Here is a 26,824-nt window from a genome sequence, read left to right as displayed (position 1 = left end):
TTATGTCAATTTACAAAGATGTACTTTTAGGTATGCAATAAAAACACAACTGCAAATATCAAATACACAACTGTAACAAACAGAAGAACAAGAATAGAGAGAAATAAGCCAGGGGGTTAAACTCTACGAGAAAATACTGAAACTATCACATACAGACAATGTTCTGATTGCTTTTTGCTTATCAGAATTTCGAATACTGTTGATATACTGATTTAATTCAGAAAGGAATACAGTGAAACAAGGTTTTCTACCAGAAAATTTACATTTATGAACATGGAATTTAGCCAAAATTAGTAAAAGATTTAAAAGAAAAGCAGAGTCCTTTTGCATATTGTTTGATATTAGACCCAACAAAACATCTTTCCAAGATAAGACAAAACAAGAATGAATTTTATCATTAATAAAATCACATATCTTCTGCCAAAATACCTTCACTTTGGGACAATGCCAAAAAAGATGGATAACTGTTTCAGGGGAATTACAACCAAAACTACAGAGTGTGTCAATGTTTAATTTAAATCTGTTTTGAATAAACATTTTAGCTGGGTAAATTCTATGGATAAGCTTAAAAGAAACTTCTTTAACCTTATTAGTGATTAAAAATTTATTGGGTATTTGCCAAACCTCCTTCCATGCGATGTCTTCAACAAACATGTTCCAATAAGACATGCTACGAGGTAGTGAAACAACGTTCATTTGAAATAATGTTCGTATTGCTTTGTTGTTTTTCCTGGGATAACCGGTCAGACATATTTTCCCCACAGGAGTATTTATGGGAGAGAGTAGAAAAGGCTCCTCAATATTAACTCTGTGTTGGAATTTCAACAGCATGCAGACACCAGAGGGAACAGCTCCAAACACTCTAGCATATTCTAAAGGGGGAACAGGGAAGTTAAATTTAGATAGAAATTCCTCATAAGTTAAAAGTAAGCCCTGGTTGTTAAATAATTGATACACAAAAATAATCTTATTTCGAAACCAATGTTCTATGAAGAGTGATTTACGTTTATATAAAATGTCCCTGTTATTCCAGATAGAATATTTGTGAGGTGAAAAGTTGTGTTTGTATACAAGGGACCATGAAATGAAGGCTTGGCGGTAAAATGCAGATAATTTTAGTGGGATTTTACATACATCATAATTACACATGAGAAAGAAATCAACACCACCAACTTTAGATAAAAGATGAAGAGGTATAGTGTTCCAAATGGAGCTGGGATTCCTAAAAAGTTGTTTCAGCCAATTAATTTTAAATGTGTTATTCAAGGTAGAAAAATCGAGAAAATTGAGGCCACCTTTGTCATAGGAGTTCATGAGAACATTTTTTTTTAAGTAATGGGTTCTATTTTTCCAGATGAAATTAAAAAGCATTTTGTCAATTTCTTTGATAATTTTATCATCAACATGTAAAGCCAAAGCTGCGTATGTTAAGCGGGAAATACCTTCTGCTTTGCTGAGTAAAATCCTTCCTCTCAAAGATAAATCTCTGGAGAGCCACTGATTCAATTTCCTTTGAGTTTTTTCTATTATTGGGTTAAAATTTAGGGAGCTTCTTGCATGTTGGTCTTTTGTTATTAAAATACCTAAATATTTCACTTCAGATTTAACTGGAAGATTATACAAAGTAGTAGCAGCACATTCTTTAATTGACATTAATTCACATTTATTCACATTCAGAAAAAGACCGGCCGCCTTTGAAAATGTCCCAATAACGTCAAAAGCAACAGGAATTTGCTTTTCATTTTTTAGAAAAAGTGTAGTGTCATCTGCAAGTTGAGTAATAATTAGTTCTTTGTCAATGAGATTGATGCCTTCAACTGCACTGGATTTAATGTGATCTGTTAACAGTTGAGAAACTAAAAGGAAAAGATACGGAGAAACAGGACAACCTTGCCTAATTCCTCTCTCTAGATTAAATCTGGGAGAGGTGCCACCTGCTAATTTAATAGAGCTGTTACAGTTTTTGTATAATGTAACAATAGCTGAATAAAAGTATTCTCCAAAACCAAATTTTTTAAGACAATGCAAAATGAATTTATGTTCTACGGTATCAAATGCTTTGTAAAAATCCAAAAATGAAATAAAACCGTTACCATTTATAATGTCTGGATGATCAAGAATGTCCAAAACTAGCCTGATATTATTCATTATATGTCTTCCTGACATAAAGCCAGACTGGGTCTCATCAATTACTGAGTCCAGTGTCAATTTTAGTCTCTTAGCCAAGATTGTTGCGAAGATCTTATAATCATTGTTTAGTAGCGATATTGGACGCCAGTTATCTAAGAACAATGGGTCTTTTCCAGATTTCGGAATTAATGTCATCAAGCCTTGAGTCAATGTCGTAGGAAGAAGTTCTTTATCTATACTTTCTAAAAACATTTGATGTAAAAAGGGAGACAGATCCTCAGCAAAACATTTATAAAACTCTGAAGTCAGCCCATCTGTCCCTGGTGATTTATTGGATTTAAGTTGTTCTATGGCCTTTTGTACTTCCTCAAGTGTAATCATGCTTTCACATTGCTCCTTTTCACTTTCAGTGATGGTTTTGACTGTTAACGAATCTATGAAGGCATCTGTTGAAACTTGACAAAATTTAGAGCTATAAAGTTTCTGGTAAAAATCACAACAATAGTTAGAAATGACTTTATGGTCTTCTGAAATAGTTCCATCTATATTAATTTTGTGAATGCTACTACCTTTAGAATGGTGTCTCTCCAGATTAAAGAAGTAATGTGAATTTTGTTCACCATTTTCAAGCCATCTTGATCGAGATCTCACAAAAGCTCCTTTGGCTTTTTGAAGATATAAATGATCCAATTCAGTTTGAAGGTTAGAGAGTTGAAGTTTATCTTCATCTGATAGTGTGTCAGCTGCATTTTGACACAAGTGAGTTATTTTTGAAATGACATTAGCTTCATGTGCTCTTCTACTTTTAGCTTTATCACTACTTACTTTTCTGAGATATTTACTTATTTCAAATTTAAAAAGCTCCCAGTATACACCATATTTCTTTTCTATATTAGCTTTAGACCAAAAATGTGCTATTTCTCTTTTGATTTGTTTTTTAACAGAGTCATCTAGTAAAATAGAGCTATTAAGTTTCCAATAAGCTGAATGAGTGGCATAAGACTTAGAGGTGGTAAACTTTATCTTAATAACTATGGCTTTGTGGTCTGTAAGAGGGGTGGGGCTAATGTTTACATCAATCTGATCTATGGCAACACTTTTTGAGATCAACCAAAAGTCAATTCTGGACTGACTTGTACCCGTTTTGTTACTCCATGTAAAGCATTTGACATCAGGGTTTTTCCTTCTCCATATATCATGGAGGTCAAATTTCTCCATAAAATTCTTTAGCTTGGTGTTGCTTCCATCCGGCCCACGAGGAGGCCACCTATCTGCATTATTATCTGGGACATTATTGAAGTCACCCCCCAACAGTATGATAGCATTTGGAAATTTTTCTAACCATTTCAACAATATGTTTTCTATAGAGAAAAGAAGTTGTTCATTTTCTTTGACAGTGTTGTATCCATAAATATTGGCTGAAATAACAATATTATCATCACATTGTAGTATTTGGCAAATATAATGACCTGATGGATCACTTTCAGTAAGTAAAATATCCCCACTAAACCTATTTTTTAGAGTTGTTACCCCGGCCGATCGCTCTGTACCGTGTGAAAACCATAAAGAATTACCCCATTGACACTTCCAGAATTTGGCATCATCAGATATTGAATGAGACTCCTGTAAAAAACAGAGATCTGAATGAAACTGCTTAGCAAAAAGAAATAAAGCTTTGCGTTTAACATTGTTGCGTAGCCCCCTGGCATTAAGAGAAACAAAAGATAGAGTAAACAGATTAACTAGAACAATAAACAACACACAGAAAAAAGATTTTGTTTTATAAAAACTATAAAGTTATTTAACAAACAGTGCAATATCGAGAACAGCACCAAAATAAAATCTTAGCAGCTTTAGTACGGAAAAGAGTACTTTTTTTTTTCTTTTTAACCTCTACCCTCCTTCCCTTTCTGCCCCCTTTCCCCCTCCCTTTGCACCCCACCCCCCAAAAAAAACCCAACTCAGATATAGAATTGAAAAGGGATTCGAGAGGGGGGAAAGTTCCTGAGAATGCAGAGGAGAACAAACTGGACTCCTCACATGGTTGGGAAAACAAAGAAAAAAAGAAAAAAAAAAATCAAAAAAAGTCTCGTATTTATTTATTTTTCCTTTTCTATTTTCATGGCTGAACTTCTGACCCATTAATAAATCCACGGCCTCCCACGAAGTAAGCCGCCTTTCCCTCCTCGCGTGCTTTCTTGATTTTCGGCCACAGCTTCTGCCGATTCTCCCTGTCCTCCTTTGTTAGGTCCTCGTTGAAGCGCAGGCCTTTGGCTTGGAGAAACCCGTTCTTCTTGGCCGCTCTCCAAACCTCCTCCTTCAGACGCCGGGAGATGAATCTGATCAGAACCCCTCGAGGCCTCGGGTCCTCCTGGCGTTTTCTTCCCATCCGATGAGCGACATCAACAGCATCGGGAAACTTTTCTTTTTCTGAGGGCAAAACATGCTGGCAAACGTTGATCACCTCCTCGCGCACGTTTTCCTTCTCAGCCTCAGTAAGACCGTAGAGCCTCAGATTCCATCGACGACCATAAGCTTCCATTTCTGCAACCCGGGCCAAGCATCTCGATGTAAATTCCTCATTTTTTTCCACACGTTTTTCCATGACCTCAACTTTGTCATTTATGAGTTTAATTTCGGAACGGACAGTTTCAACCATTTTTTCAAGAGCATCGCTTCTTGAGTTGATTAGTTCGGCGAGCATATTGACTGCTTCATCTGACTTCATGGACCAGGGCATAGTAGGCTTTTTAGCAAGAGGAGGCTTACTTGGGGTCACTGGGAGTGAAGGAAATTCCTCCTCCGAAGTCACGGGAATGTCCATGCTGCTGCCGGAGTAGTCGTGCTCGTCGGCTAACAACAAGCTAGCGGAGCTGTGTTTGTCTTTAGAAGATTCGCTTCTTTTAGGAGGTTTGGGCATTTTGAATGGTGGGAATTTGTAAAAAGTATCCAAAAAGTACAATCCACAACGTTCACCGATCGTTTTCAAGAAAAAGCAAAATGTTGCTGCTTCAAAAAAGCTCAATAAAAAAGTTAGGTGCTCGGAGCTCGATAAAAACAAACCGGTCACGCCGCCATCTTGCCGGCCCCCTCGAAGTTTGTTGTTTCTTCATCAAAGTGACTGAATGGAAATGTTGCTGCTGCAGCTCCATGTCTCCACCTGGTGGAGGGAGAGAAGAAGTGCAGCAGCTGATGGCAGCTTCCTCTGCCTCCCACTGCTGTCTGACTGCATTCACCTGAACCTGAGAGGAAACACAAGAGAAGAGCCAATCAGTGGAGGAGCAGCTGATCTGTTGGTGAAGGAGGATCAGAGCTGATGATGAGGAGGGTTTCCTCTGCAGGTGAAGGAGGAAGGTGTGTGTGAGCTGATGTGGATCCAGTGAATCCAGCAGCATGGATCAGTGGGAGGAGCCACAGGAGGGAGCCCCTCCCTCTAGAAGCAGAGATGGTAACCATGACAACCAGAGCAAAGCTCAGAGGTGAGATGAACATCTCCAACTGTCCATGATCTTCTCCATGTCAGAGCTCAGGACTCACACCAGCAACCTTCATTCTCCACAGGAACCAACCTGGACCTGGATCTGGATCTGGATCTGGATCTGGACCTGGATCCAGCTGTGGGTCCTTCAGGAGTGACAGATCAAAGGATTTACCAATGAACTCCAAAGTCATCCATCCAGCAGTGGACCAGTGAGTGTTTGTCAGAGTTTTTGGAGGCTGGATTCTAGTTCAGATGATCAACAGTTTTCAGATGAAGGACTTGAGGTCTGGTTCAGTTCTGGATCTCTCTGATCAGACTCACTTGGAGCATCATGTGTGTGATGAGATCTTTTCAGTTGAGTCTTCTGAGAGTCTCTGAGAGACATCAGAGATGTTGGAGAAGAAAACATGTTGACTGCTGACTCTGACTGACAGCAGCTCCAGTCTAATGAGAAGAATCACTGCAGACTCCTAGGATTCAGATTTTCATGCTTTCCAAACATCACATTGTTCTAGTTGGACTTTCTGCTCTCAGAATTTCTCCATTTCTACGTGGAGAATTGGAATCAGCTTTTCTAGAAAAAAGTCTGGATTGACTGACAGAAAATGCTGAAAGCTGGAAACTGTTGATCCAAACATGTCATGTTATTCCAGACTAAACAGCTCAGTCTGTGTTCATGTCAAAGTCCATCAGCTGTTCATGAAGAAGCAGATCCTCCAACACTCTGATGGTTTGGTGTTTGCAGAGGTCAACAGGTCACACAGAGAGTCCAGTCTGCAGCCTCCAGCTGTGGCTCCATGAAGAGTGACCGGTCCAGAAGGAATCCTCCAGGCTTCAGAACTGAACCAGGACCTTCAGACTCACAGTAAGAAGCAGTTTCTAGTGAACAGAGATCTGTTGATGGATATTTTTCCACAGAAAGTGTTTAGATGGGTTTTGAGTAACTTGAGCACCAAATCCAAAACAGCCTTTAAAAATGTCAGGGATGATGTCATCATTTTTTGATGGTTTGAAGTCCTTCAGGTCAGTGTCACGCTGATCAGCGGAGGTGGTTGCCTCGCTGTAAGCTGGAGTGCGCAGCGTCTCACATTAGCGCGCAGCAGCTCAGCACGGAGGACAATACACGCGCGCCGTTACCAGCTGAACTGAATGAACGCAATCAGCGCGGAAGCTGGGAAAGCTTAAAACGTCGTTTCACCACTGCGTGTGTAAGAACTGAGCTGGATGATGGCAGTTTCCACGAACTTGGATGCTAAACTCAAACCAATGCGTGAGTGGGACTTGGACTATAAAGGGCTACTGGTAAGCTCAATGCTGGACTTTAATATGTCACATTGTTGTCTTGGAATAAAAGAAAAAATAATTAAATGTTGTAAAATGTCCTACAAATGTTTGTTTTGAAATTATACATATTTGTTAACCTGGAAAAAGATAATTATTGGTAAAATAATCTACTTAAGTTGAGATAAATTGTATTTAAGTTTCCTACAATTTAAACTGAGTTGTTGGTTTAATTTTCTTGGTTACAAATTGTTGGTTTAGATTTCATCCTAATTTATTTTCCTGGTTTACCTTATGTTTGATTTAAATATGCTGAGCTGTTTATTGATTAAAGGTTTTGTTTTGATTGTTTAAAGGTTTTTCACCTACCCCCACTACTTCCTATTTTCAACTATTTTCAACTACTTCCAACTTCTACTACTGTTGCTAATAAAAGACTTGGAAAGAGTGAAATCCTTGGTGCAGTCCTGTCCCTTTGCAAGTGTGGGAGCACGCAGTTTACAAATACACTTGACAGTCAGTGAGTGAACAGAATTCATTCCAAATGAAACTGGTTTTCTGGAATTTTCTACATCATTCCATAGCTGAGGTTCACTTATCAACCAAAGCACAAAGTCTGACGGTTAATGAGGAATTTTCACTGAACTTCAGAAATTCAAAGAGTTTGAATCATTTCTTTTTTTATTTATTTATTTATTTATTTATTTTTAATAATTTCTGACTGACATGTTGGCTCCTCCCACCTTCTGTCATTTGTGTTTTTCTGCTCCAAAATGGTTTCAAAGATCAGAGCAAGTCCAAGAGTCCTCTGGAGCTCAGGAACCCTCAGGGAAAGTTGGTGAAGAAAAGTGACGACAGAGATCAGAATCCCAAACAGTCTATGGGAGCAGAAATGTTGGAGGAACTTTCAACAGAAAGGAATCTTTTCATGTTTTCTGATTTGAACAAATATTTGAATCAGGGAATAAAACAGTTACAGTCAAATATTTTAATGAAAGTCCTTTCCAAAAATGATCTTATAACTAAGCACAGAAAATATAATGATGCATAATGGTTGGTCTCTTTTTCTTTGCATCTCATCTACAAACTGAAACATTCAATTCTTCATTTTCTTCTGGTCTATATGAGAATCAATGATCCAGTTTTCTGTGACTCTGATTCATCTGTGAGTCAGAATGAATGTTGGAATCAATGCTGTTCTGAAAACAACAGCATTCAGGATGCATTTCTGATCTGAGATGATCCAAATCCAAAAGAACTCATCAAACACCATCATGATAGAAACTCACTTCTAACTAAACAAATGTTTTCTATCAGGATCCATCAGAGACTCAGAACTGGATCTGGATCTGAACCCAGCTGTGTTTCCTTCAGGAGTGACCGGTCAAATCCTCGTCTCATCAACTTTAAATCATCTTCTGGTGCAGAGAGGTGAGCTGTATGTGAACGTTCTTTCTCACAGACATTCCTATCTCCATGTGTGCAGCAGTGAGTGTTGGAGCTTCTCCACAAACACAGAATAGATCTAGTAGATTCTCCTGAGTGTCTGCAGGACACCAGTGGGTCCAGTAGGATCTGATTGTTGCTGATTGTCCACAGACTGGACCAGCAGAGCTCAGAGACTCCCAGTGGTCCGTCTGTCCAGCAGCATCAAACACAGCTGGACTCCATCTTTCTGGTCTGTACATGAACAACAACTACTTTCCCATCATTCTGTCCACAGTCGTCTCCATGCTGCACTTTGGACACCAGTGGACTGTCAGTGTGTCCAACATGGAGCTGATGTTTGGCTCCATGACTTCACTCTGATTGGCTCATTCATCTGGAATTCTGTTGCAGCTGCTGGAGGACAACATTGTCACTTTTGTCAAGAAGGAGCTGAAGAAGATCCAGAAGCTTCTGAGTCACAGGGAGGAAGAGGAGGAGCTGGAGGATGAAGATGAAGAGCAGAGGAGCAGCAGAGAGTCACTGATGAAGATCACAGTGAACTTCCTGAGGAGAATGAAGCAGGAGGAGCTGGCTGATCGACTGCAGAGCAGTAAGAGGATTTCTCTGAAGGTTTCAGATTTCCTGATGTCTGCACACATGGAACCACAGGGATTCAAACCCTCATCCTTCAGGGCTGCAGAGACTTGATTTACTGTTTGTTGTCTTCATTCAGGATCTCCTGGTGCAGTTTGTCGACATGAAGTCCAATCTGGTCTGAAGGAGAAGTTCCAGTGTGTGTTTGAGGGGATGGCTAAAGCAGGAAGCCCAACCCTTCTGAATGAGATCTACACAGAGCTCTTCATCACAGAGGGAGGAAGAGGAGAGCTGAATGAAGAACATGAGGTCAGACAGATTGAAGCAGCATCCAGGAAAGCAGACAGAGCAGAAACAAGCATCAGACAAGAAGAGCTCTTCCAACTCCCAGCTGGAAGACCAGAACTAATCAGAACCGTGATGACTAAGGGAGTGGCTGGCATCGGGAAAACAGTCTTAACACAGAAGTTCACTCTGGACTGGGCTGAAGGCAAAGCCCACCAGAACCTCCACTTCACATTTCCATTCACTTTCAGACAGCTGAATGTGCTGAAAGAGAAGTTCAGCTTGGTGGAACTTGTTCATCACTTCTTCCCTGAAACCAAACAAGCAGGAATCTGCAGCTTTGAAGACTTCCAGGTCCTCTTCATCTTTGATGGTCTGGATGAGAGTCGACTTCCTCTGGACTTCCACAAGACTCGGATCCTGAAGGACCCTAGAAAGTCCACCTCAGTGGCTGATCTGCTGACAAACCTCATCAGGGGGAACCTGCTTCCCTCTGCTCTCCTCTGGATAACCACACGACCTGCAGCAGCCAATCAGATCCCTGCTGAGTGTGTTGACATGGTGACAGAGGTCAGAGGGTTCAATGATCCACAGAAGGAGGAGTACTTCAGGAAGAGGTTCAGAGATGAAGAGCAGGCCAGCAGGATCATCTCCCACATCCAGAGATCCAGAAGCCTCCACATCATGTGCCACATCCCAGTCTTCTGCTGGATCACTGCTACAGTTCTGGAGGATCTGCTGAAGAGAAGACGAAGAGGAGAGCTGCCCAAGAGCCTGACTGAGATGTACATCCACTTCCTGGTGGTTCAGGCCAAAGTCAAGAAGGTCAAGTATGATGGAGGAGATGAGACAGATCCTCACTGGAGTCCAAAGAGCAGGAAGATGATGAAGTCTCTTGGAAAACTGGCTTTTGAGCAGCTGCAGAAAGGAAACCTGATCTTCTATGAATCCGACCTGACAGAGTGTGGCATCGATATCAGAGCAGCCTCAGTGTACTCAGGAGTGTTCACACAGGTCTTTAGAGAGGAGAGAGGCCTGTACCAGGACAAGGTCTTCTGCTTCATCCATCTGAGTGTTCAGGAGTTTCTGGCTGCTCTTCATGTCCACCTGACCTTCATCACCTCTGGACTCAACCTCATGGAGGAACAAAAGAAAAAATCCTTAAAGATTCTCAAACTGAAAAAAAGCAGTCCAGTCCAGTCCTACCAGAGTGCTGTGGAGAAGGCCTTACAGAGTCCAAACGGACACCTGGACTTGTTCCTCCGCTTCCTCCTGGGTCTTTCACTGCAGACCAATCAGAGTCTCCTACGAGGTCTGCTGACTCAGACAGGAAGTAGCTCACAGACCAATCAGGAAACAGTCCAGTTCATCAAGAAGAAGATCAGTGAGGATCTGTCTGCAGAGAAAAGCATCAACCTGTTCCACTGTCTGAATGAACTGAATGATGGATCTCTAGTGGAGGAGATCCAACAGTTCCTGAGGTCAGGACGTCTCTCCACAGATGAACTGTCTCCTGCTCAGTGGTCTGCTCTGGTCTTCATCTTACTGTCATCAGAAGAAGATCTGGAAGAGTTTGACCTGAATAAATACTCTGCTTCAGAGGAGGCTCTTCTGAGGCTGCTGCCAGTGATCAAAGCCACCAACAAAGCTCTGTAAGAACTCTCATGAAAATCACCTTCAGTCAACAAATGAATCTGATGGAAACATGAAAGATTCAATAACTGCTGTCTGTCTTTGTTTCCTTCAGACTGATTCACTGTCATCTGTCAGAGAGAAGCTGTGCAGCTCTGTCCTCAGTTCTCAGCTCTCAGTCCTCCAGACTCAGAGTTCTGGACCTGAGTATCAACAACCTGCAGGATTCAGGAGTGAAGCTGCTGTCTGCTGGACTGGAGAGTCCAGACTGTAAACTGGAGACTCTCAGGTCAGCTTTCATTCAACTGTTGATTGTCTACAAGAAGTTCTGTCTTTTGTTTCTCTAATTTAGAAGAAAGTGTCAGATAGACGTTAGTGCAGAGGAAACAGTAGAGGACTGTTGCATAGAAGTAAAAGAAAACAGCATTCTGCTTGAGTTAAAAGTCTTGCTTTTTCCTTATCTGATGGTTACAAACGTTATGTTTTTTTGCACCAGACTTATCAGGAGAACTTAAGGTCATCAAAGTGTTGATATCTGTGAGAAGTTCATGTTCTGTGTTGTTTGAAAGAAAACATGAACCAATCCCAGAACTGCAGATTTCAATGGACAAACAGTTGCAGCAGATTAATGACCCACAGACCCTCCTTATGAAGAGATATGAGGTCAAACTGCAGCAGACTGACAGGTCTTTGCCAACTTAATGTGGCAGCACGAGTATAAGGATAGATTTTTTTTTTTTTTTTTTTTAACTTGTCCTGTCCAACAGCTGGGCAGACAGATGAGAGCTGAGGGCCTCTTGTGTTGGACATATTTTACTTTAACAAGAGGGGTTATTAATCTTCAGACAAACCAAAGGTATGTCTGAATAAACCCCTTTTGTAATTGAGGCCAAACTTTATTAATTTCAATCATGTCTGAAAATCTTTGGTGTTGGACCGGACGGAAAAGGAAAGAGGGGAAGAAGAGAGAGGGACGTTAGAGAGAGGGGGGGTAGGGGGTGATAATAGGAGGGGAAGGGGGATAAGACCATGAAGCAGCATAAAGCAACAAGTTAACTGGTTGTTAATCATTATAGTAAGGTTCAAATGTAGTACAAAAAGGGCGGAGCCTGTCCACGCACACACTCAAGTGTTATAAACACACCTGCTAGCTGCAAAAATGTCCACCTGTCGACATGTACACAAAACAGATAGTGTTCACACGCATACTTATGCCTTAAAACCAACTAGTGTGAAATCTTTCATTCATTCAATCATGCAAACTGTTAGTGCAAAGATGAGCTAACACCAGTGCTCAGGTGAGTGTTTATGTTCTTCTAAAATGGATGGTGGAACGTGAAAAGAAGGAGGGAGAGTGCCCAGCCATCCCCACCCCAAGACCCCCACCGCAGCAGCAGCGGCAGCCGGAATCCCCCCAACGCCACACGGGAACCGGCAGGGAACAACCGCCGCCCGGGCGACCAAGCCCGCCACCCAGGGGAAAAAAGAGGGCCCACAAGGGGTGTTGTAAATATGGCCCGACCAGGCTCGGCCACAGTTGGAAATTTGGCGGGGCCCAGCACTCAGGAGCAAGGACCAGAACCCACCCCCCAGGGACACAAACACCCCCGGCTCAGATGTAATGTGAACCCCCCCACTGTGCGGAAAGAGCACCGCCGGGCCCAGGAAGCCGGCACCCCGGGGACACGGCCGCCGTTGCAAAGGGGCCCGTACCCCCCACCAGGGAAGAGGCAGGGGACAGATGGTCCCAGGTCCCACCTTCCTTGCAAAAAGTGTGTGCGTGTATGTGTGTTTGAGAAGGTGTGTGTGTGCATGTGTGTGTGTTTATGTTGGGATTTATATATTGAGGGGGGAGGGGTGTGTGTACTAAGGGGGGTGCAGTTAAAATTGGCGAGTAGGGCACTAAGGGGACATCTCCTGATTACTCACAGTGACGTCCCCTCACCCTCCCCACCAAGGGACCCTAAATGTCTAAGGTGCGGTTAAAATTGGCGGGTAGGGTGCTAGGAGGACATCCGCTGCTTGCTGGCAGTGATGTCCAAGCACCCCCCCTACCAAGGGCCCTACATGTCTAAGGTGCAAATAAAACCGAAAGAGGGGGGGCCCACTCCATACAGCAACCATAGGAGGGAGGCCACTGCCTAGTAAACCCCCCCCCCCAAGGCTCGTCGCAGGCTAAGCCCCCCACCCCCTCACCTTATTATGAGGTTATATGAGGAAGGGGGTAAGTTGGGGACAGCTGATAGACTGTCCCCCGGTGGTCAAACAGCTGTCCCCCCCCCCCCCCCCCCCCCCCCCAGCAAGGGGGCCAGGCCCACCCAGCCCAGGGGCCCCACCACCGGAGGCGCCGACACCCCAGGCCCAGCACCACCCCCCCCCACACAGAGAGAGAGGAGCCAGAAAGCGCCGGCCCCCCCGGAGCAAGCCCAGGCCCCCACCCCCAAACGCCGGCCCTAGAAGTGCTCTGGTCAGGCCTCGACGGGACCGAGGCAGCCAACCGGCTAGGGAAACCGCCGATGGCCTCAGCGGAGACCCCGACCCAATAGTGGCCCCCCCCTCCCCCAGAATGCCCCCCCACAGGACAGGGCCGACAAGACCCCCCACCCCACCCCACCCCAGACCCCGCAGCCGAAGCAGATGACACCCAGAGCGACCGGGGGCCCCAAGAGGGTTGTCCCGTCCCGCCCCAGAGCCAGGGAAGGGCCGATCCCAGCCCCAGGCGTAGGTGGGAAGCCCATCCAGCGCCGCTGGGCCCCCCCCCAAGCAGCGCCCCCCGCCAACCCCCCCAGCACAGGCAAAGGGACCACCCCCCCAAGCCAAGCCAGACCACTACCCCACCCCCCCACCACGCACCCCCACACCCAAGCCCAGAGGACCACACAGCGCCCCAGCCCGCCCCACCCAGGCGCCGGACCCGACCCCCCGACCAACGGAGCCCCCACCACCCCCCGCCAGGCACCGGAGGCCCCGACCCCCACCCCGGCCCACGGCAGAAGGGCAAGGAGCAGCGACGACCAGGCCCCCCCCACCCCCTAAGTCATGGAGTTAGCTATGGGAGACCAGAGAGACAGAATTCTTTCAAAGTTACTTGAACCTTGGGCTGACATTTTTTCCAAGCTGATATGATCAAGCAGCAGATTTCTGTGTTGACTTATATTTATATTTTTTTTTGCTTTTCCAATTTATTAAAATAGTTTTTTTAGCAATGCAAAGAGTTATGAAAATGATAGAGTCTAATCCTCTTTCAACCTCGATGGCACTCATGTCACCAAGCACACAAAGTGACGGTGAAGCTGTGATTGAAACCTTAAGCCAGACTGATAGATCGGCACATACCTGCTGCCAGAGAGCCTGGACAGGCGTGCAGAACCACAGTGCATGCATGTAATTATCGGGTAGATTACTGTCACAGTGCTGACAAATGTCTGAGTTACTGAGACCCATCTTGAACATCCTCTGTCCAGTGTAGTAAATTCTGTGAAGAGTTTTGAAATGGATTAGCTGCAGATTTGGACTTTTTGTCATTTTATAGGTGTTTAGACAAAGTTCTGACCAAAAGCTTTCGTCTGTGATGATGCTCAAATCCGCATCCCATTTTGTTGTCGGAAGTGAAATATTGTTATCTAAATTACATAAAAGTTTGTATATTTTGGAGAGAGTTTTATTCATTGAGAAATTGATCAGAGTGGTAACCACATCTGGTAGCTTTAAATCGTTGTCTCTGTATTTAAACTTTTTAGTAATACTAGATTTAAGTTGCTGATATTCCAAGAAGTTATTTATTCCATGTTTGTCTTGAAGTTCCTAAGGGAGTTATGAATCTTCTATCAATAATTATGTGCTCTAGTTGTTTTATGCCCCCTGCTTGCCAAGCTGGGAAGTGGATAATTTTTTTGTTTATGAGGATGTCTGGGTTGTTCCAGATGGGTGTCATTTTGCACGGTTGAATTGATGATTTTGATATTTTGAGAAATTCCCACCAGGCTGTTAAAGTGGCATTTATATTAATGCTTTTGAAACAATCCTGTTTTTTAACTGTTTGACTAATAAATGGAAGATCTGACAGGTTGATCTTCCCACATAACGCCTGTTCCAAGTCTAACCATGAGTTGGTTTCTGGATTATTTTTTAACCATTTTAAGATGTATTGTAATCTATTTGCAAGAAAGTAATTGTGGAAGTTAGGTAATTCTAATCCTCCACAGCTTTTTGCAGATTTTAAAGTTTTTAGACTAATTCTTGCAGGTTTATTGTTCCATAGAAAGCTTGATATGGATGAGTCTAATGTTTTGAACCATTTTAATGGCGGTTGTGTGGGAATCATTGAGAATAGATAATTAACTTTGGGTAAGATTTTCATTTTTATGTATAAGGATAGATTAAAAGAAAATCTACAGGGAGCCTTGGCTCCCGCCCAAACATGAGGAAAAAGGGGGACTCCCCTGTTGACTGATGCAGGGTTGTATTATAATAATACCATACCTGAGGCAAACACATGCCAATCCCTCTTCCTAGACACAGGCAGAGTACGCAGCAAATTTTGCAGAGTCCCGTTAAAGCGTTCTACCTGGCCATTCCCCACCGGATGATACGGGATTGTGCGGGACTTTTGTATCCCGTAAAGACTACAGAGCTGCGAAATGAGGAAACTCTCAAAACTGCGACCTTGGTCAGAGTGGATGCAGGCTGGAATACCAACCTTTGTAAACCACTGCACTAGCACTTGGGCAACCGTGGAGGCACACTGGTCCCAATTTGGAATTGCTATGGTGTATTTGCTGAAAACATCACTGATGACCAACACATTTTCAACACCATTCCTTGCTGGTTCCAGGAGGGTATAATCGATGGCCAAAATTTCATTAGGCTGTGATGCCATCAAGTGTCCCATTAGACATCTTTTCCCAATTGGCACCTTTCGCATGCCTGGCACCACTGGGTGACCTCCGACGCCATCCCTGGCCAATAACAGCGTGATCTTAAAAGAGACAAGGTCCTTTCGATCCCCTGGTGGCCGTGCTCCTGGTGAACCTGAGTTAAAACCTTATTCTTCAGAGAGCTTGGCAGAACCAACTGCATCACTGGTTCGGCCCCATCTGGGCGCAACACCTGGTGGTATAAAACCCGTTGACTCCAGTAGTCCAAAACTACTTTAATTGTGGGGTCTGTTTGCTGGAACTTACCTAGCTCCACAGGCATTTGCTTGACAAAACCGGCCATTGGAGCCAGAACAGCCTCGATTGACAGTGGCCCCAAAGCTTGCTGTAGCACTGGTGGGACAGAGGTACCTGGAACCACAAAATTAAGATCGAGTTCTTCCTCCATTCTGTTCACCAGAAAAATATCCTAACCACGAGGACTGGGGAAAAAATGCTGCTGCTTTGCCTTAATAAGAACAATGACATAAAAACTGTCAGGTAGGGAGGGGCTGGGGAGCATGAAGGACCCAAATGCAGAGGCAGGAGACACACGGTTCAAGGGCAAGGGATTTAATGACTAACAAAAAGCACTGCAGAGCAGGATACCAAAACAAAACTTACTGTGGCGTGGCTAAGCATGAAGCATGGAAGACATCGAATCAGGGTTGAGACTTTAAGACGCTAATGGACCAGCACAAGAGGAAGGGAGAGACGAGACTTAAATACAGGCAGGTTTCAGCATAAATACAGGCAGGTTTCCAGCATAAAATCACTTTAAAAACACACCAGCCTCTGCCTATAATGTTAAAAAGATCCAGCAGACAATGCCAGAATGTGGCAGCACGAAAAACGGGTCGACAACCCCACCTGCCAGGAAAAGATTAAAGAAAGGCATATGTAGGTCCTGCTCTAAACTAAGGCAGAGGCTGTGGTTTGTTTTAAAATATTATTTATTTGATTTCAGTTAAAAAGAAACCCCTTCATAAAAACAATGATCCTGATAAAAGTCAGTTAAAATATTCTGGAGGAGGAGCTTACCAAGGTGGTTAAAACAGCGTAAAAACAAAGCAAACACCTTTTTGTGAATCACTGCACACGTGATGGAAACCACACAGCACACTGGGACCCGCCACCAGACACAGCAGTCCACCACCTCGGCCTCCCCCCTCCTGAAACAAGGATAAAATTGATGATATCAATAAAAGCCACACAAATAAATATAAAGATAAAAGGTGATTAGTGTTCAGGGGCGCTGGTAAGCCGCCCAACCACCGCCTATCAGCTGGTGGGAGCTGTCCACAGTCCAGTGAGACGACACAGCAACGAGGTCTCCGTGAGCTTAGCGTATCGCTCCAGCCGGTTCCGTCGTGGCGGGGGTGACAACCCGGACAGAAATCACGGTTAAAAACAATAAAAGCAAAGCAGCAGCTTTAATCCCCTATTTGTGGGGAGAGAAGGGCGTGCAGCCAAAACACCTTCCAGAAGAAAAAGGAAATAAATAATTTGCAGGAGCCTTAACTGTACGTGAAGGAGGAAGGCCAGCTCAACATACCGGTCACTGAGAGGAGGGCGGATCAAGGTGAACAAAGTCACGTCACGCTTGCAGACTACTGCCGCCACGCCGCAGGTGCGCCAAAGCCTGGCCGATTGCTCGTGTACAGGGAGCTGTGAACGAGTCTGCTCATAAGCTCCCACTCCATGTTCAGTTCAGAGAACTCCAAACCTGGCTTACCTGCCTGCCAAGCCCCGTTCCACTTCCTGGTGCCTTGATGTACGGCAACAGCATGAGTTCATGTCCAAACGGGGAGGAGGAGGGCTTTCAAAACACCGCCACCAAATGAACACGAGGGTGTTGACTGCCGCCTCATAATTAGTGGGCGTGTCCTGCTGGCCAAACCCGCCTGGATGTTATGTTCATCAAAGGCTAAATGTCGTTAGCGCAGGTTAGCCTCTCCTAATCCTGGCTTCTTCCAGCTCCGTTCTTCAACAGAGAGAGCTCTGACAACACGGATTAAAATTAAAATGATGAGCGAACAGGCGCTTCATAATAACTGTAACATTAATAAAAGCACGTTTAGAATATCATCTGGTATATTACCGAGCTGCCAGATATCTATGTATGTCGCCTCTCAGTGGAACTCATTTCCTCTTCCAGTATTTTCAACACTACTGCGCATGTGGGAATGATTTATTCTGACCAAAAATGTGACCCATATGAACGTTTACTGTAATCGGAAAAAGTTTTTCTGGGCTCATGTACACGGTTGAATTCTTATCCGACCATTGATGCGATAAAAATATTTTGCACAGGTAACCGCGGCAGTCATTCAGTGGGACAACCCTGCTACATGGTAATCCTGATTCCATGTTTGATTTCATGTTTACGTTTATCCAGGAGATTCTCCCAGAGAGAGTCTCAACTTCAGCTACATATATGACGGCCGCTTCAACCGTTTTTCCTTCTCTTTCTCTGACTGAGTTTGAAAGCTTGCTGTCTCGCGTTGACACAAGACTTAAAAAACAAAACCAGAGAACTTGATGTATAAATATTGTCTCAATGGAAATTTAAAAAAAAATTAAGGTTCAGGAGGCCCGAGCAGGCTGGTTCCGCTTTCCACAACGGGTCTCTGGCCGTAAGCTCGCCTCCCGGGAGCCGCCACAGTGATGGCATGTAAAGGAGACCTTGATGTGACGACGGTCTGAATCTGTGAGCACAGACAGCTGAGCTGTGTTAGCTAACTCCCCCATGGTCGGCGGTCATAGAAGGGTCGGGCGTTTTTTTTGTTGGGTCTGACAGTTTTCAGATGACTTTTGGGCTGGAAAACTGGGACACTATCTAGGAATCCTGCCCAGAGAATGAGAGTTTGGAGTATTTCAATGGGAACTTCAAGACGTGGACGACCGGCGCTTAAAGAAAGCTCCTCTGTGGTTCACATGAACCCTCAAACTAGAAAAACAGAGTAGTAGATGTTTGCATCTTCTGCAGCACAGATTGTTTGTCTCCATTTGATCCTCTGTCAGCAGAAATATGCCATCTTTCTAACTAGCACACCACAGAGCTGGTATCCAGGAATATGAGTCAATTTCCAGGGATCAGCCAATGTGCGTTTAGATCCCGCCCACTTTCACTGATTGACAGACAGACTCATTCTGCTGGAAAAGCTCATTGTAAGTCATTGTGTAAAGCAGCAACATGAATTAAAAACAAAAATACTTTGGAAAATATTTAGAAATCTGAGTTTCAGAAAAAAGACATAGAATTATAATAATAGTCAACATGATTAAAAAGAATATTTTAAAATGCTGTTTTAAAATAATGAACAGGTTTTTAAATCAAAATTAAATGTATTTGATAATATAATGGCTAATTTAAAATCTGTGTGCAGGTTTTTCATAATTTCATGATCTTTTTATATATTTATGAGAGATTTATTGGTTGATTGTGTGATTGTACAAGGTCATATTTATTTATTTAATTGTGAACAGTTTGGAACTCAATATATTAGCGATTGACTTTGTTTTATTTTATTAAATAGTTTAAGAAAAAAAGGAGGGGGGTGATCTCATATGGTTCATTCTTTTCTATGATACTATTTATTGGTTCATTTGTAAGTCCCTCTATCTGGCCAATTGTGATTGATCCCTGATTTATAGAGGGCGGGAACAGGTGAGGAAGAAAGGAGAGACGGACAGGAAGTTGCAGACAGAGCACATGGTGACTTTTCCATCCAGAGAGATGGCTTCCAGTTTGTTTGTAGAGACAGAAGGACACATTTGGATCAGAAAAAGCTGTTTTCTGGATGGGAGTGGGAGTGGAGGCTGTGGAGTAACGTGCATCACGCTGGTCACATGGAAGCGGAGTGGTGGTCTTTCTGTTCTCTCTGGATCTGACTGGATTATTACAACAAACTCCATGTTTTCCAAGAGCAACAACAGGCCTGCAAGGCTTTTTCTGGGCTTTAAGGTGCCGGTACTGGGACTAAACTGGACTGTGTGTGAGAAAAGCTCTGAAACGGTTTAATGTTCTACGGACTTCTGGGCTTTACTTTGTTAGAAACTAAAGGTGGTGATATGTGGGAAACTTTGATGGAGACATTGATTTGTCATTTGGATGGAAACCAGAGTTTTCTTTAGATTTAGAAATCAGGAGACTGAAGGAAAACAGGAAGTTGGAGTTGTTGTTAACATTCAATTTAGTTTTAATATGCCTCTCCCCCTTAGTATGATCTGTGTTATTATCTTTTATATTTATTTGAATGTTTTGTAATGTATGTAGCCTTTTCTTAATCAACAGGTATTTTAAATTATTTTAATTTGTTCCCTCAACTACAAAAACAGTCAGGACACATTAGGTTAGGAGGTTATAGAACTGTAGAATTGGAGTCTCCTTTAGTGTTTAATAGTTATAATTCAACAGTGTTAACTGAACCCTGTTAATAAGGATGTTTAAATGAGAAAACAGTAGATATAGGAGACTGAATAAACAGAAATGTATCACTGATTTATATATAATAATAGAGTATAGTTAATAGTATAGTATATGTTATATACAAATGTATTGTATGGGATTACATATCTGCCAAAAATTGAAAGGGCGTAAAGACAACTGAGCGGGCGTATTTAGAAACGGAGTCAGTGAACCTTAAAACCGTGCTTTCTAAATTCCAACCAAGCGACCCTGTATTTTGGTAAATGGCATATACCGCTTTCTACCTTCTTTCGAAGGCCCAAAGCACTTTACAGTCACAGTCCCATTCACCCATGCACACACACATTCACACACACATTCACACACTGATGGTGGCTCCGCTGCCGAACACTGGCGCCAACCTCCCACCAGAGGCAAGGTGGGGTTCAGGGTCTTGCCCAAGGACACTTCGACACATGGGCGTGCAAGGCTGGAATCGAACCTGCAACCTTACGATCCTGGGTCGACCGCCCTACCGCTGCACCACTGAACGGCTGAAATCCTAACTGAGCAGTGATCTTGCTCAGTCAGATCCTTTTTGCGCGCTCACCTGGATTTACACTACGTGTTAAGGCGGCGTTTTTGTCACTTGGGGGCGGTATTCAGAGGTGTGTTTGTCACTTGGGGGCATGAAACCTTTCTGGTTGAACTGATTGGTTAAAATTTGCATGTCAAGCAGCGGGGCGGGACTTTCATTTTGGGGCTTTAATAGAAAATGAACGGCGACTGTAACGTGGATTAAAAGCATTAAAATGGTAAGAGATGCTGTGAGTTTCACATGAGAAAAATGTACTGCACAAAAAAACTTTCTTAACTTAGTTTTGGGTCGTTGGTTAATGTTTTTTTTTTTTTTAATTTATTTATTTATTTATTTTTTTTTTTTATTGTTGATTAATGTTTTAATCCATGTTACATCCACGTTTTTTTTTTTTATGAATGCCTCTAAAAGGGGGGCGCAAACAAGTTTGACACAAAGAGCCGACATTTCTAACTGTGATAGTCAAAGAGCCACACCACACACTGACCTGCCAGACACACACACACAAACACACAATTAAAGCCATGTTATTTCCCAGAACCTCCTCCTCTCCTTACAATACAACAGCTCTGGATTAAACAGCGCTGTTTCAGTTCTGAGTGTTTTTTTTCTGTAATTAACGTTAACACACATACCGGTAAAACGTAACGTGCATGCTGGTGTGTGTAACATCCGGTGTTGTTCCACGCACCGACGTAAGTTGATGATGTGTGTGACATGTGACGGAAGTAAATAAACGAAGAGAGTTGTCTGAAGAAGAAGCCTCTTGTAGTCTCTGAGTACCCTATATAATACGAAAGTATTAAATGGTGTTAGAACGGAGCATGCCCACATTGACCTGACGATTGACGATTGCCGGCGTACCGATGCCGCGAATGGATTGGGATTCCACGAATTTACCTGACGCATGGAGAAAATTCCGCCAGCACATGGAGCTCATGTTTTCAGGCCCGCTGCGTAATAAATCTCAGGAGGAGAAATGCAGCTACCTGTTGTTGTGGATTGGGGCAAAAGGCAGAGATATGTACAGCACGTGGACTCTCACAGCTGATGAAAGAAAGGTACTGAGAACTTACTTTGTTAGATTTGAGGAATATGTCACGTCCAAAGCAAACCCAATATTTGCATGCTATAAATTCCATGAGAAGATACAGGGAGAATGTGAAAGTTTTGATCAGTTTTTAATGGATTTCAGGCTCCTGGTCAAAGACTGTAATTATCAAAACAGCGATGAGATGATCAGAGACAGAATTGTGTTTGCAACCAACTCACCACGAGTTCGGGAAAAACTGCTGTGTCAAGGCCCCGACCTGACTCTAGAAAAAGCGATCGACATCGTTAAATCACATGAGCTGTCTCAGCAGCAACTAAAAGTAATGGCAGGTGCCACCTCCAACATTTCTTCTCAGTCTGCTCATGCAATAAGCCAAAAACCACATAAGCCAAGCTCGTCCCACCACAGGTTCAAAAGCCATAATAGCAACATTACGACTCCAAGCACAGAATGTGGAGCATGTGGAAGACAACACAGCCGCCTGGAGGACTGTCCAGCAAAGGGACGCCAGTGCAACAATTGTAAGAAATTTAACCACTTCGCTAAGATGTGTAGAACGCAAAGACAGCCTAAAAATACTAAATACAAGCCCAGAAAGGTGCATACTGTCATGGATGATGAGCAGCAACCAGAACTGTTTGTTGATTCTGTTACTTCATGTTATAAAGACACAGACAAAGAACAAGCCTATGCTGAAATTGAGCTAGGAAAACAGAGACACAGATTGAGTTTTAAAGTGGACACTGGTGCTCAGGCTAACATCATACCAGCCAAAATATTTCACCAGATGTTCGGGAGTGTCGCTTTACGTCCAGCAGACAGCAAGCTCACTGCATTTGGTGGGCATTCACTGAAAACAGAAGGCTGACATGCAGACACAAAGAAAAGATCATTCCTCTGGATTTCACCATAATATGCGAAAAGGCTCCCCCTGTCCTAGGCATGCGTGTTTGTCTGGACCTCGACGTAGTCAGACTAATACATGTCGTTTCTGCAGAATCCAAGCGCGCCACAAACATCCTGGAGGAGTTTCCTGATGTTTTTGAGGGGGTTGGTCTATTCCCTGGAGAATGTAAGTTTCAGCTAAAACCCTCAGCTGTCGGGTGGTGTGCCCCCCTTGCCGGATCCCGCATGCCCTGCGAGACCAACTAAAATCTGAGTTTGATGCTATGGAAAATACAGACATAATACAGAAGGTGACAGAGCCAACAGAATGGGTAAATGCCCTAGTGGTAGTGGAAAAACCCCAAACCAAGAAACTTAGGGTGTGTCTAGACCCTCGCCCACTGAACAAAGCCATCCAAAGACCCCATTACCCCCTGCCTACGTTGGATGACATCACACCAAGGCTGCACAGTACTTCAGCGTGCTGGATGCCAGATCTGGATACTGGGCGATAAAACTCAGTGAGGAATCATCCATGTTGACCACCTTCAATACCATATATGGAAGATACCGGTTTAAAAGACTTCCATTTGGAATAGTTTCAGCTCAAGATGAGTTCCAGCGGAGAGTTGATGAAGCATATAAGATAAGATAAAAGATAAGATATTCCTTTATTCGTCCCACGATGGGGAAATTTCCTTTTTGCGGCAGCAGTACAGGGCAGAGAGAGAGCAATATATAAAATAAACGAACTATGGAGTCAATATACACATATATATACACAATATACACATACATTTCCAAAGAAAATTGCACAGGATGACCATATATCGGTTATCGCACAGGGTAAAAGAAATATGAAGGGCTCTCAGGCGTTTCCGCCATTGTGGAGGGCACCCTGGTGTACGGCCGCACGGAAGAGGAACACAACAGGAACCTGCGTGCAGTACTAGAGAGAACCAGAGAAAAGGGCATAAAACTGAATAAGCACAAAAGCATCATCTGCGTGCCTGAGGTGAGCTATTTTGGACACAAACTAACACGGGACGGGATCCAGCCCGATCCTAATAAAGTCAAAGCTATCAAAGAAATGTCACCTCCCAGCAACAAATCTGAGTTGGAGACCATATTGGGCATGGTCACTTACTTCTCAAAGTTTGCACCCAGACTTTCAGGAGCAACAGACCCACTACGTCAGCTACTAAAGGAGAACAGTGAGTTTGTGTGGGACTCTAATCATGACGTTGCCTTTCAGTGTGTAAAAGACATGCTGACACAGGAACCAGGTCCTGTACTAGCGTACTTTGACTGTACCAAGGATGTGAAATTGCAGGTGGATGCATCCCAATGTGGCCTGGGAGCGGTTTTGCTGCAGGACGAAAGGCCAATAGCATACGCATCCAAAGCATTGAATGACACTGAGAAAAACTATGCCCAAATAGAGAAAGAACTGTTTGCAGTGCTCTTTGGGTGTAAGCGTTTCCACCAGTACCCTTATGGGAGGCAGGTAGTTGTCGAATCAGACCACAAGCCTTTGGAATCCATAATGCGCAAACCACTTGTCGCCGCACCACCTCGACTCCAGCGCATGATTAATTTGCAGCTTCAAAGGTATAACAATGACATCCAACACAAGCCAGGAAAACGCATCCCTGTCGCCGACACGCTGTCCAGGAAACCTAGTGAGTGTGACAGCCAGACATTGTGTGAAGGAATGGACTTTCAGATTCACAGTGTGATCTGTAATGCTCCTGTGAGTGACAGGAAAATGGCAGAAATAAGAGCAGCCACCACACAGGATGAGCAGCTGTCAAGATTGAAGCAGATGATCCAATGAGGCTGGCCAGAGTCACGCAAAAGGTGCCCAACCACCGTCGCTGAATACTGGAACCACAGACATGAGATATCTGAGGTAGATGACATCATCCCTCACTCCCTCAGGACGGACATGTTGTCACGCACACATACTGGACACCTTGGGATTGAAAAATTCAAGCAGAGAGCGAGAGATGTTCTGTTCTGGCCCGGGATGGGAAAACAAATAGAAACACTGGTTGGATCCTGCAGCATCTGTCTAAAGAGGCGTCACTCACACCAGAGAGAACCAATGATATCCCATCCTATCCCAGAGAGACCTTGGCAGGGGATAGCCACAGACCTGTTCACGTGGAACAGCCGTGACTACATAGTAGCCGTTGACTACTACAGTAGATACTTTGAAGTACAGAAAATTGTCAGTCTTACATCAGCTGCAGTGATTACAAAGCTCAAAGCTATGTTTTCCAGGTTTGGTGTGCCCCAGAATGTCATCAGTGATAACGGACCCTGTTAGAGCTCACAGGAGTTCAAAAACTTTGCACATTCATGGGACTTTGAACACATCACGAGCAGCCCATTGTACCCACAGAGCAATGGACTTGCTGAAAAGACAGTGCAGACTGCCAAAGAGTCGACCCGTACCTGAGTGCACTGGAGTACAGGAACACACCAGTGGATGGTCTGAAGTCACCAGCCCAGTTATTGATGAGTCGTCGCTTGCGCTCTGTATTACCAGCTACGGAGAAGCAGCTGCAGCCGTTCCTTTCGCTTCGCTGCACATTCCAGAGCAGACGACAATTATGTCAAAGCCGGCAGAAGCAATACTACGACTGAAGTGCCAGAGCGCTGCGTGCTCTGTCCCAAGGATCTAAAATTCGATTCCAACTTCCATCCGGGACATGGAAGCCTGCAACTGTCATTGGACCAGCACCCACACAAAGATCTTACAACATTGTCACTGATGAAGGCCAGATGCTGAGGAGAAACCGACGTCACCTTCTACAGACGCAAGAACCTAATCCTGAAAAAAACTCTTCTGACCCAGACAAATCTGCGAGCACCGAAACAGAGCGTTTGCAACATCCTAACGCAGACCCATTAGAACCAGAAGAAACATCATAGCTGGTTTCTACCAGATCAGGTCACATAGTGAGACCTAGAGTTGTTCTAGATCTGTAATCAAATCAGTCGTATTCTTTGGACTGAAACCTTGTTACTAAATGTGTTATTTAAACCTTGTTAAAAAAAAGCATTGGTTTAATAGTTCATCCTAATGGGATTTGAATTTGCTCCATGAGTTTTATTGCTAAGCCTAATTGCATTCTGGTCTAGTATGGTTTACACAGTCTCGTCAGTTTGACAACTGTACACAAATCCGTCGCGAAATCTACGGGCGCCGCCATATTGGCTATCGCCATTACTGTGTGGCTGTGGACTGTGACTTACCGCTGCCCTCTATTGGATTTTCAATGAAAGCATTTCTCACGCGAATATGACAGGTGACAGGTAGATAAACAATGGCAAAGGAAAGGGAAGATTGGGTAGATGACGTCAGGCAGTGGCCAAAATTGACCGATGCAGGTAATTTAATGACAAGATAATGTATTAAGGCGTGTATTAATGACAGCCATAAAACCAAACGCTACCATTACTAGCTGTGTTGCTAATATGTTCATTAGCTTGCAAACAACTAAAACACGGCTAGTTGTAGTAAAATAAATGTTTTTACAGGTATCCAGGATTATTTTATATATTATTATTTTAATATTATTTTATTCAGTATCTGCTGCCAGCAGTAGCAACAAGAATTGAACATGGGGTTATGAAAATTTGTGGGCTTAAGAAGTTAGTAATATTATTAATGAGCATATGACAAAAGGAGTAATACACACATCAAGAGTTAAATATTTGTTCATTGTTTAAAACATTACATGTTAGTTATCCACACTGCATTGCTATGGTAACTTACTATGCATCAAGAGTTTGACATTTCTTCACAATTTAAACATGTATAACCATCTACATTGTGGTTTGAAACAGTTGGTTGCTTTGTTGAACTTTGTGTTCAAATAAAAAGTAATATTTGGTATACTGTGACCTTCCTTGGCCTCAACATTAATAACCACATCACACACACTCACTCATACTTCCGGTGTTTCCTTTTTTTATTCAGTACTGTTACGGATTAACAGAGGCTGCAAATTACATAGCCCTGCACAAATACTTACAATCTCATCAACACTTTGCAACCTACCAGAGATAACATGACATAAAATCTTAAAACCTTTCAGTCTTCCAATTGCTCGCTCAA

General features: G+C 43.4%; 1 protein-coding gene across 1 annotated transcript in view; it reads left to right on the top strand.

Moving 5' to 3' along the window:
• LOC144988975 (NACHT, LRR and PYD domains-containing protein 3-like) overlaps positions 1-26,824 on the top strand; it is a 73,516-nt gene that overhangs the window by 2,572 nt on the left and 44,120 nt on the right. The window contains exons 2-9 of the mRNA XM_078940486.1: positions 5,472-5,609; positions 5,692-5,820; positions 6,357-6,476; positions 8,210-8,323; positions 8,492-8,570; positions 8,732-8,930; positions 9,054-10,851; positions 10,947-11,120. Coding sequence (XP_078796612.1) covers positions 5,524-5,609; positions 5,692-5,820; positions 6,357-6,476; positions 8,210-8,323; positions 8,492-8,570; positions 8,732-8,930; positions 9,054-10,851; positions 10,947-11,120 — 2,699 coding nt within the window. The 5' untranslated portion in view covers positions 5,472-5,523. The remainder of the gene's footprint in view (positions 1-5,471; positions 5,610-5,691; positions 5,821-6,356; positions 6,477-8,209; positions 8,324-8,491; positions 8,571-8,731; positions 8,931-9,053; positions 10,852-10,946; positions 11,121-26,824) is intronic.

This window comes from Oryzias latipes, chromosome 2 (assembly GCF_053564925.1).
Source record: "Oryzias latipes strain Hd-rR chromosome 2, Olatipes_Hd-rR_3.1".
Classification (NCBI taxonomy): domain Eukaryota; kingdom Metazoa; phylum Chordata; class Actinopteri; order Beloniformes; family Adrianichthyidae; genus Oryzias; species Oryzias latipes.
This window is presented reverse-complemented; position numbering and strand designations above follow the sequence as displayed.